A 12,478-nucleotide genomic window follows, 5' to 3' on the forward strand; every position below is an offset into this window, starting at 1 on the left:
CCCTAAGGTATCATTTTAATTCTTTTAGTAATTCTACATATAGGAATGTTGCCACGACAGACAAAGTCAGATATATTATTTCACCCTTGTCATGTAAATAGCCAAGAATTTCCCCCCCCCCCATCCTATAAGTAAATGCAGGGTGATCTCATCACTTATAGTGTTACATAGATCTTTCCAAAGAAACACTCAGATTGCAAGAAACAGCAGGGAGAAATAGCTTATAAGTTGCTAAAATCATAAGTAACTTTTTACACAACTCTGTTCATCATATCACCTCACTTTACAAAGTTTGCTGGAATAAAACACATCAACAAGCATTAATTTATTACTAACTGCAGTGATAAATTCAAATGATAAAGGAAAAAATAGAACTTACAAGAATTTTTAAAAAAAACTATCAAACTGCTGTTCAAATTGTTTATTTTGCATGTAATTCTGGATCTGTAGCATCTAAGAAAATTCTGGACACCACTCTTTATGAAAAGTATAAAGGCCTAAGAGTGGTGTAGGAAAGGTTTACTAACAAGCCTGTTTTAGTCACATTCGTAACAATGGCAAGGTTTCAACCCGAAACATTTTCAATTCCACTCCTTTCACAGATATTGCTTGACCTGTGGTGTTCCATCTGCTGACTGTTTGTTACCAACATGCTTCTTGGGATGACATTATGAGAATAGAGAGGTTGGAGTTGCTATCCTTTGGACAGATGACGTTGTGAGGGGACAAGATGAAAATATCCAAAGTAACTGAAGGATATAGGCAGAGTGCATGAAGAGCAACTGTTACCACTGGCAGAAGAGCAAGGAACTATAGAACTAAACTATTTCTTTCTTAACACATGGTAGTGTAATGGTTAAAGCAATTGCTTTACAGGGCCAGAGATCATGGATCAGGGTTAAATTTCCACCAAGTTGTGGACATGCTATGTTGGCACTGGACACTTGTGGATTGCCTCTAGCACAATCTTTGGATTCTGTTAGACATTGTTGCAAAATGACACACATCACTATTCTGTATGTTTTAATGTTTTGATGTATGTGAAAAAAATCAAGCTAATTTTCATCTTTACTTCCATCATAATACTCCAAACTGTACAAAATTTCCATTGCTTTGTTTTGCTGGTGGAATCAGTTTGTTTTTTACAACCCTGGATGGCTTCTAGTGTTTCTAATGAAACCATGGAATTTAGGGCTAGTTAGAAAATATTATGACACCATCAGAAAGTGTTGGAGATACTCAGCAGGTCAGCCTGCAACTGTAGTAACACAGCTAACATTTCCTGTTGAGGATCCTTTGTCAAAACTGGTAAAAAGAAGCATGCTTAGACAAAGGATGGGCTGGGGGAGGCAAGATATCTAATACGGCAAGAGATGACTAAATGTTAACAAGTCAGTGAGTGAAAGGGAGCAGTTACAGAGTGAGAATATAAACAAAAGAATGCAAGAGTTGCAAAGCAAAGCAATGGTAGAGCAGGCTCAATGGCTGAATTGGCCTAATTCTGCTCCCATGTCTTATGGATACAACCCTCCCAAAAATCCATGGCATTTTCAAAACACGATCCATCAAAAAGACAACATCCATCATTAAGGACACTAATTCCCCCCTCCCCCCAACTTCATTACTAAGATAATGGTACAGGAGCCTGAAAACACACACTCAATGTTTTAGTGCTCCACCATCAGATTTTTGAACAGTCAGTGAACTCATGAACACTCCTCACCTCTTCCTGATTTACATTTTGCAACTCCTACTTTTAACTACTTTATCTATGCTTTCACTATCAAAGATCAGGAACTACTATTCTAAACATCTTATATCTTTCATGCCATAGTCTTCTAGAATCTTTGTTCCAATACTTTCCTATGATAGTTTCATCTAGCTCCTTAGGCATCAGAATTCAGGGAAACCATAATTCCTGCCTTCAAAGGAACTATGGTCAATCATTTCATTCCTATTTTGAGGACACTGCTTTTCATGGAATAGGTACAAAAGCATGGGCTTTGTTTATTGAAAGTGGCAAAGCAAGTGAAAAAATATTTAAAGATTATAGGAATTACAAGTAGAAACTAAGAGCACAAGAAGAAAAGTAGGCAATGGTAAAGCAATGGTTCAGCCACAGTAGTACTGTGTCCATTTCTGGTGCCATGGGGAGATATAAAGGCTTTGAAGGTGCAGGAAATATTTACTTAAATAATGCAGGAAAGGAGAGACTTCAGTTACTTGTTTCATCTAAAGAAGGTAAAGCTTCTCCAGAAGCTTTCTCTTCAGAGCAAAGGTGATCATAAATGGACCTGATAGAGATATTTAAAATCATGAAAGTTACAATTGGAGAGTAAATGTGCCCCACTGGCAGAAAGATCAAGAACAAAGACAGAAGATATTTGGCAAAGGAACTGAAAGTGGCTTAAGGAATACCTTTAAAGCTGCTAGTTGTTAGGTTCTCAAATGTATCAGCAGTAATGGTAGTGGAAACAGATTCAACATAACATTAAAAGAGTAAGTCTTTAAAGAATTTATAAAGAACGTGATGGGGGGAGGTGAGGGAGAGACCGAATTGTTGCTACTTACAGACTGTATAGACTGGACAAGCCAAATGGTCACCTTCAGTAGAGTAGCCATTCTGTGAAATAAGGTAACAAGACCATCCAGCATCAAACCTGCTCCACCTAATTAACTCCATTTTATCATCTAGGTTCAGTGATTCCCACCTTCTATGTTGAACAAATACCAGTCTCAGTTTCAACCCACACACCACATCACCTCATCCTCCAATCCCAACATATGTTTGAAGGAAGAACGTTACAGGCTTACCTTTACCACTATCCCTCATGTTGGGGGAAAAAAAACATTTCTTCCTGATGTGACTCCTCAAATTTCAACAAAGCTACATTTCATATTTGATAACTCAGAGCACTCAGGGAAGCAAGTGTGAAGTCAATTCACTTTAAGTCATACTGGAAAACAGAAATTAATTTGCTAGAAAACCAAAAGAATTCCTCACCTTCAACTGATTACCAAAATCAGTTGACCTTCATGTGAATCAGAAGGCAGACTAATAATTTGAAATCTCATCTAAGGCACAACACCTCAGATAGTGCAGGACCTGCACGCTAGTTTAGATTATAAGCTTAACTTGATATGGGGTTGAAGCCTTCTGACCTAGAAGTAAAGGCATCACCAAATGAACCAGGCTGATATTTTTATTTTAAACGTATCCAAAGAGTTCATTATAAATCCTTGCAACTATTTTAACATTTCAATCCACTTTTCGTGCAAATTGATTTGTAAGTCACATACAAACATATAAAAGAAATAGGAGATGCAATAAAGCTTCAGGGGAAATATGCAACCTGTTTTGTTTTTAAAAAGCTGGATAATTCCATAAATAAAGAGTAGCTGAAATTAGGAGAAAATGTTTGATATTAATTCAAATATTAATTGTCTGTTATACGTTCATAAATAACCGAAAGTTTCTTATCCAAAATTCCTGAGATATATTTTCTATTCCTATTCAGAACCTACAGTCTTTTTAAACAGAAATGGTCTCATGTGTCAATTAAACTGCAATTAATCTTCATAATTTAAATAAGTAGTCAGATTTAACATAGGTATTGGCAATTCCATTTTAAAGAGAGCTTGAGACTAAACTCTTGTACTTAACTCTCATTAACCCATTAATCTATTAAATGTCATCCTCTAAAGAACTAATTAGATGTATGAAAGTACAAACAATTAGACCTTAAAAGATACAAATCAATGGCAAATGTAGCTCAGTAATATTCAAAGATTGCTACTTTATATTCAGCATAGTTTCTACATGACTTGGTGCTCAGGAACCAGACTCAATTTAACACGTTACAATAGTTCAGCAACAATCCACAGTGATTCCCAACAAGGCATTAGAAAGCTCCTGTCAACTGGTCAAGGACCTGAAAATTAGATGTTCTATTAATAACAGGGAGGTTTTCATTTTGCCAAGTACAAATGGGCTCATAAATATTAATAATGTCTTCATCTCACTAATCTCCCCTGATTTCCCTCAAATTCTTTCCATATTCCTCCTACATATTTGCAGAAGTAGAGATTGTGGCAGCCACTGGTAATGGTGCTGTCTACATCTCCAATACAATTGGATAAGAGGTATAGGAGTCTTAGGTCCCACACCACCAGGTTCAGGAAGAGTTATCATCCTACAGCTATCACACTCCTGAACCAGCATGGATAACTTCACTCACCTCAAACTCCACAAACATAGACTCACTTTCAAGGACTCTACAACTCAGTATTATTTATTTACTTTTTTTTTATTGTTTCTATGATGTCTTCTTTTGCACTTGGCTGTCAATCTTTCTAATTTATAGTTTTTCATAAATTCTATTGTATTTTCTTACTTTTCTATAATTGCCCACAAGACAACAAATCTCAATGTTGTATATAATGATAATAAATTTGCTTTGAAGCTTGAATACTCATGCCCTTGAAAGGTTTTGTTTCTACTTTCTTTCTACATTTGTTAATGTTAGAAACTTCCATATTGGCTCAACATTTTCCAGATCATCCTGATTCATCTCTTTTGCACTCTCTCCAGCACAATGGCATCCTTTCTAGAGTAGCCTAACCAGCATTTGTAAAATTGCAATATAATGTATCTACTCTAATATTCTATGCCCTGACTTTTGAAGGCAAGCATGCCATATGACTTATTTACTATCCTATCTATATTGCCATTTCCAGGAAAACAAAGACCTGGACCATTAGAAAATCATAATATAATGGTGCAGAATAAACATGGATTTATGAAATGAAAGAGTAGAGTGGAACAGAAGCTGTGAGAGAGCAGTAAATCCCCTACAATCCTGACCTCCAATACGGCCTTCATGGAATTCTAATTCCTTTCCTGTGAATACATGGGCCTTCCTTGGATGCTCCAGCTTCACCCACTTCCCAAAGATGTAGAACTGGTAGGTTAACCAGCTAATGTAATTTACCCCCAGTGTTAAGTAAAATCTGCAGGGAATTTATAGGAATTTGGGGAGAATAAAATGGGATTAGTGTACCATTACTGTGGATGGGTGTGAATGACAGTGCAGACCCAGTGGGTTGAACTCCATGTCTGTATGATTCTAAATCACTTTTGAACCAATCTGTTGGAACCGAGGAGAGGGAACCAACGGACGTGGGCTTCAAAAAACTTCTGATAAAATTAAGAGTGACAAAGAAGAGCAGAAATAAGCAAGTCCTGCTAGATTTGACAAGCTGTGACCAGTGGTTACTGTATCGTTTATTGGGCGTGACCCTAACTATTCAAAATCTGTATCAACAGTTTGGTGTAAAGACCAAATGCACCATCTCTTAGCTTGCTGATGGAATCAGAATCAGGTTTATTATCACTGGTATATGTCGCAAAATTTGTTAATTTAGCAGCAGTACATGATATTATATAGAAAACAAAAAAAAATCAATGACAGTAAGTATAAATGTATATGCAATAGTTAAATTAAAAATAGTGCAAAAACAATAATAATATATTTTTTTTTAAAAGAGAGGTTGTGTTCATGGGTTCAATGTCCTTTTAGGAATCAGATGTTCCTAAAAGGGGGAAAAAGTTGTTCCGGAGTCTCTAAGTGTGTGTGTTCAGGCTTCTGTACCTCCTTCCTGAAGGCAACAATGAGAAGAGGACATGAGAGCTGGAAGTCCATAATAACAGATGCTGCCTTTTTAAGGTGCTGCTCCGTGAAGATGTCTTGGAGGCTGGTACCCAAGATGGAGCTGACAAATTTTACAACTTTTAGTAGTTTTTTTCGATTATGTGCAGTAGCCCCCCCCACCCCACGCCAGACAGTAATGCAGCCCTTCAGAATGCTTTCCATGGCACATGTTTAGAAGTTTGAGTGCTTTAGGTGACAAGCCAAATCTCCTCAAATTCCTAATGAAACATAGCCCCTGTCTTTGCCTTCTTTATAGCTGCGTTGATATGTTTGGGCAAACACGAGGAAATCTGCAGATGCTGGAAATTCAAGCAACACACACAAAATGCTGGTGGAATGCAGCAGGCCAGGCAGCATCTATAGGGAGAAGCGCTGTCGACGTTTCAGGCTGAGACCCTTCATCAGGACAAACTGAAAGGAAAGATAGTAAGAGATTTTAAAGTAGGAGGGGGAGGGGAAAATGCGAAATGATAGGAGAAGACTGAAGGGGGTGGGATGAAGTTGAGAGCCAGAAAGGTGACAAGAAAGACCCCCTCCGGTTTTCTCCTATTATTTTGCATTTTCCCCTCCCCTCCTACTTTCAAATCTCTTACTACCTTTCCTTTCAGTTAGTCCTGACGAAGGGTCTCGGCCCGAAACGTCGACAGCGCTTCTCTCTATAGATGCTGCCTGGCCTGCTGCGTTCCACTAGCATTTTGTATGTGTTGCTTGATATGTTGGGACGAGGTTAGATCCTCAGAGGTCTTGACACCCAGGAATTTGAAATTGCTTACTCTCTTCACTTCTGATCCCTCTGTGAGGATTGGTTTATGCTTCCTCATCTTACCCTTCCTGAAATCCACAATCAGCTCTTTCGTCTTACTGACAGGGAGTTCAAGGTTGTTGCTGTGACACCACTCAACTAGTTAGTATATCTCACTCCTGTATGCCCACTCATCTCCATCAGAGATTCTGCCAACAATGGTTGTATTGTCAGCAAATTTATCGATGGCATTTGAGTTATACAGTCATGGGTATAAAGAAAGTAGAGCAGTGGGCTAAGCAGACATCCCTGAGGTGAGCCAGTGTTGATCGTCAGTGAGGAGATATTATTACTAATCTGCACAGATTGTAGTCTTCCGGTTAGGAAATCAAGGATCCAACTGCAGATTGACGTACAGAGGCCCAGGTTCTGTAGCTTATCGATCAAGACTGTGGGAATGATGTTGTTAAATGCTGAGCTACAGTCAAGGAACAGCATCCTGACACGTGTTTGTATTGTCCAGGTGACCTAAGGCCGTGTGAAGAGCCGTTGAGATTGCGTCTACTATAGACCTATTGTGGCAATAGGCAAATTGCACTAGGTCCAGGTCCTTGTTGAGGAAGGAGTTCATTCTAGCTATGACCGACCTTTCAAAGCATTTCATCACCATAGATGCGGGTGCAAGTGGATGATAATCATTAAGGCAGCTCACACTACCCTTCTTGGGAACTGGTATAATTGTTGTCCTTTTGAAGCAGGAAGGAACTTCTGGCCTTAGCAGTGAGAGGTTGAAAATGTCCTAGAATATTCTCGCCAGCTGGTTGGCACAAGTTTTCAGACCTTTACCTGGTACTCCATTGGGGCCTGCTGCCTCGCGAGGGTTCACCCTCCTGAAAGAATGCCAGACGTCAGCCCAAAATTAAGTTTGATCATGATAAAACAAGAGAGTTCAGGGTGATAAAGGCAAGTTGAAACAGTAGCAGATGTACAATATGGGAAAAAATGATGTCCAGAAATTCTGGATATTTAAAAAATTATGATAATTGTTTATGTTCTAAGACTCGGGTGCCCGTGTACACAAATCACTAAAAGCAACTGGTACATTAGCCTTCATTGCAAGCATGTTTGAGTAGAAGAGTAAAGATTATCATTGAACACATTATTATGTTACCATCATTTACATTACTTTTATTTTGGAAATGTAATCAGATTATTGAAATCTGATCTACCCCATTGAAATTTATTCATCTGGTATGCTCTCCATATTCCTTCCATATTTCCACTGCAAAATATGCATGTGCACTGTATTAGGATATTAATATATACAATGTCATGATGCACTGCTTCAACTTGCTTAAATTTAAAGTGGTGCAGGCCCAGGAAAGAAGTGAAAGAGCAATTGTATATCTCAACATCATAGAGAACTTGGAAATATCTAATAATAGGGTAGTCCATTAAATACTTGATACAAGAATGAACAGCCTAAAGATTATAGGTGGCTGCTTTATTGGCATGGCACGATAACCTTCATTGTCCTTCCCCATTTCTTTCTTATCTACACACTGCTTTCAAGTAAAACTTCACACATAAGATTTAGACAATGTAGGTGCATTGCTGGTACCCAGCTCTCTTCTGTACCATTTCCAAGTGTCAACTTGTATGCACAACAGTGTCTTTGCTACCCAAGTCAAATTATGTACCAATATCTCAATATATTTGGGCTGCCAAAAGGAAGGAATAAAAACTGCAGCATCAGAAGTTTAACGGGGTTAAACAAGTACAAGTTATAATAGTTAATACAAGAGATTACGCAGATGCTGGAAATCAGAGTAACATAAGCAAAATGCTGGAGGAACTCAGTAGTTCAGGCAGCATCTATGGAAAGGAATAAAGATTTTATATTTTGGGCTAAGACCCTTCATCAAGAATCCTGATGAAGGGTCTCAGCCTGAAACATCAACTCTTTATTCCTTCCCATAGATATCGCCTAACCTGCTAAATTCCTCCAACAATTTGCTTGTGTTGCTCTAAGGAATAATAGTTATTTTTGAATAATAGGAAAGTACTTGGTTGTTTTCCTCAGTCAACATCATCCTTCAATGAAAATGATCAAAGGTTAATTGGTATTTCATATAAAGCTCAACTGAGTACAAATTGTCCGAAGAGGGAAAGACGGTTATATAAAAAAAATGCTGCAATCTGCAGTTCTGCACTGAAGAGAAATGCTTAAATAGAACATCATAAACACAAGTATTTAAAAAAAAATAGAAGTCTGTCCCTCTGTGTCATTAGATGCTATATCATCCAAGCAATATATTTATTCTTTTCATACTCACATTTGAAAGCTCACTGGAAAGATCCATGTCAGGCCCCAGTCTGGGACTCTCTGATGGAGATGGTTCTTGCACAGAAACAGTGGGTGTCACTTCCACTTTCATATCCTGTGATAGGCAGACCGCATCTTTTTCTCTTTCACCACTGTCTGTCTCTTGCTGCCAGGACTCGTTTTGCATATTATCAGGCTGCACAGAATCCATCGGCATGTTTGCTGTGTGCTAATGTAATATAATGCTCATTACAAGATGTTTCAGTAGGTCTGCAATTATTCAAAACACTACTATTGATCAAAATACAGAGATCTTTTGGCCTAAACTCTCCACAGTTAAAGCTGTACAAAGACTATTTGGATTTGCTTCCAATTAGATACTAATTAGATTAGAAGCACCTTGTAAGTGGGGAGATATTGTTGCAGTTTGTAAAAGAGAAGGCAGTGCAGAGTAATGTACTTACATGTAAAATAATACCTGCTTGTATTATAGAATCAATTAAAACATCCTGACTGTGTAATACACCCTATTCTCATCTAAAATTGCATCTGTAGATATGGTAGTGGGCCAAGGACCTTTTTCCACAGATATAAGCCAGCACAGAAAAACAATGGGAAAATATCTAATACCTTTTACTTGCATGGTGACTTCAAGATAAAGCAGCTTAAAGCACATCACAAAGAATTCAAGGACACTGAACCAAAGATGACTGGGGGGAATGTTTTGAGGTACACATCAAAAGGCAGAATAAGTGGGGATGAGATTCCAGGTGGTAATTCCTCACCTGGACCTGCAACACAAAAACAGGCCCATTGGCCCATCTAGTCCATATCCATGCCAAACTGTTATTCTTGCCTGAAGTCAAGAGTGTGCACTTAAATAGTAAAAGATTAAAAAGACAAATGTACAAATGGTGCCGAGGATTAGAAAGTAACTAATTAAATGAGAACTCTACCTTTGTCAATGTATCTGTTTATCAGGCACAAAACTGAATACATCAGTTCTCTTACAGCTGAAAAACAGTCAATAATTAACCGTGTTCTTCTTCCTTTGAACAATGATTATTTAGTGCTTTCCATTGCTTAGGATCATTAATGATTGGATTAGTACGAAAAAATTACCAACTGGTGGCTTGCAAAATATGTGATCACTTAGGTATGGTCTATCAGGACTGAGGAACACACGGCTTTCCACTGAGCTCCCAGTGTTAGTTTCTCAAGCTCTTGGGTTATATTTTTGAACACATGATAAGCTCTTCAGCCAAACATAATCAAAATTTTAGCCCCAAATGTGCAATATAAATAAAGTCATAGTCACCCAACCATTTAGTAGCTGAAGGTTGGATGCCAACACATGCACTAACTTAGGAAACAATCCATCCTCTGAGAAAAGGGGACATTTTAAGAGCCAAGAATTTAAACATTAATAATACCCAACGTAAAATGTCAATTTAATGTAAATGCAGAGTCTCTTGGGCTCATGAAATGTTCCCCATTTCTGAGTGAATTACTGATTTATGATCTATACCAGACATAGAATTTCGTATCAGTGCAAGCTATTTCTTCATAAACCTGCAGTAATCTCATCACGGTCGACAATTCTTTTCTGTAACTGCCACTACTCATTAAGGATATGAAGCAAACTGACAGATGATAATAGGGCACTGAGCAAACTTGATGGCCCTGATGCAATTTGAAGAAGGCACGATATATTCAGGTATCAAGAACATAGATGCATTGCCTAGTTCATCTAAACTCATCAGACTAAGCAGTGCTGATAAAATCCTTTCCTTTAACCCAATAGATTTATATATATATATATATATATCTATATCTATAAAATACAAAAGTTTTTTTTTTAAATGAGCCAAGCTGGACTCAGAGAAACAATACCTATCAAAAGGTGAAAATAAACTAGGCAGATTTAAAAATCAAATCAGTTTGAAAAGTAACAATATTAACAATGTAATTATATTTTGTGTTAGGTGAGCTTGCTTTAAGGAGTAACTGGTACACTGCTGGAACAAGATTATACCTTAGAAATATATGAAAGCTGAATGCTGGCTGCAGAAGCATTCAAGTAGCAATCAGCCAATCTTCACTTAAACTAGAATGATCTATCTTCGAGTGCATTCCATTGTGCCAAAGTCATGTCTCCATCCTGTGGCTCTGTTCTCCTGAAGGAGCATTTTGTTTCTGTCTACTTTTTGTCTTCATGCCTTTTCCCAAGGCTCCTCCTCATTATTCTGCTTCATCCAAAAGTTTATTTTATGCTTTCCCCTTATTTAATCACATCACCAAATGAAGATTTGTCTTTTTACTTCACACATTGACAGAGGCGAGAAGTCGGCATTTATCTGGATTCTTCACACTTAATTGTCACACATATTTTCCAAATTTCCTCAGACTTCCTTCAACAATTATTAAAGACAAAAATTCTATAATGAACTTACCATTCATTCTTTATTTGCAACACAGCTCTGATTTCCCTACCAGAAGGTATTATGTCATCACAGTTGGAAGTAATATGCAGATGACATATTGTAAATCAGTACAGGCCTTGCCTGTACAATGTGTGCACAATGTCACAGGGGATCAACTTGTATAAACAAATTGATTTTTTTTTAAACTTATGTTCTAATGCAAATTCTTCTCACCTTAAAGTTTGCCTTAGGAATTCAGTGCAAAACTTACAATCGAAAACAGCTAGTTCAGTACTGATGTGTAAAAAGTCTGAGAGAATCAAGCACTTTCAACCAATTAAGTATTAACATTTTACTATGTGTCAGTATAAAGCAGTGATTCACAACTATTTTTTGACCACGGCCCCCTTAGGAGCTCTTCTCAGGTTCCAGGGCCCCCCTTTCAAACAGTGATACAACATGAACAGATAGACAGAAAATCATTTATTATTGAACACCAAGAAAATTTGAACATTCTGACATCCTGGACAAAGCTTAGAAAAAGACTGTATGAAATTAAACATCTATCAGGCCTAATGCAATCCTTGAGCTTGGTGCTTTTCGGCAAGTTTCATGATATCGGGCTCCAAATTAGACAATAACAGTCAGAGGTCACCTCTTGTTGTGATATCAACGCTATTCCTGGATTTTGTCAAGGAAACTACCTTGCAGAATCTGCTCTCAACCAAATATGTTGAGGGAAAGGCAATAAAAAATCTTGGGGCTTTTTCCCACAGTGCTGTAAATTTATTCGGCAGATCACTCTTGATCCAAAATTCTTTTTGAAACTGACTGAACTGACGACATGCAATTATATCACTCTGAAGGTCAATCAAACTCTCTTGAATTTCTGCCTCAACTTGGGTGGGTTGTACTTCAAGTGGATTCAAAATCCAATCCGGGATACCGAGGTTTAGCAGGTCATTAAATCTTTCTTGCATGTCCTTTTGTATCTGCTTGAGATGTTTTACACAAACGGTAAGGTAATCGTCCTTCAGTGCCTCTGCGATCGTCTTCAGGTTTGGAAATAGTAAAAATTCCCGATATCCCATATTGTGGCAATAGTATGGCAATAATGGACACAAGAACCCTTGATTGAATCGTTGACCAGGTGCAGTCTGATTCGCGACTGACTCTGAAGTGAGGCTGTGTGGGAGGAGCTTAAGCAAAGAATTTACCAAGTGCGCCAAATTCAAATAGTGTGTTGGAAAGGTATTTTAAAAAGGAGGGAAACTAT

At 37.8% G+C, this 12,478-nt stretch overlaps 1 protein-coding gene across 2 annotated transcripts in view; it reads right to left on the bottom strand.

The window, feature by feature from the left end:
• scaper (S-phase cyclin A-associated protein in the ER) overlaps positions 1 to 12,478 on the bottom strand; it is a 325,667-nt gene that overhangs the window by 241,492 nt on the left and 71,697 nt on the right. For both annotated transcript variants that reach the window (XM_059946644.1, XM_059946645.1), the window contains exon 10: positions 8,790 to 9,008. In XM_059946644.1, the coding sequence (XP_059802627.1) occupies positions 8,790 to 9,008 (219 nt within the window). The remainder of the gene's footprint in view (positions 1 to 8,789; positions 9,009 to 12,478) is intronic.

The sequence above is a fragment of the Hypanus sabinus genome, chromosome 21, assembly GCF_030144855.1.
Source record: "Hypanus sabinus isolate sHypSab1 chromosome 21, sHypSab1.hap1, whole genome shotgun sequence".
Taxonomy (NCBI): domain Eukaryota; kingdom Metazoa; phylum Chordata; class Chondrichthyes; order Myliobatiformes; family Dasyatidae; genus Hypanus; species Hypanus sabinus.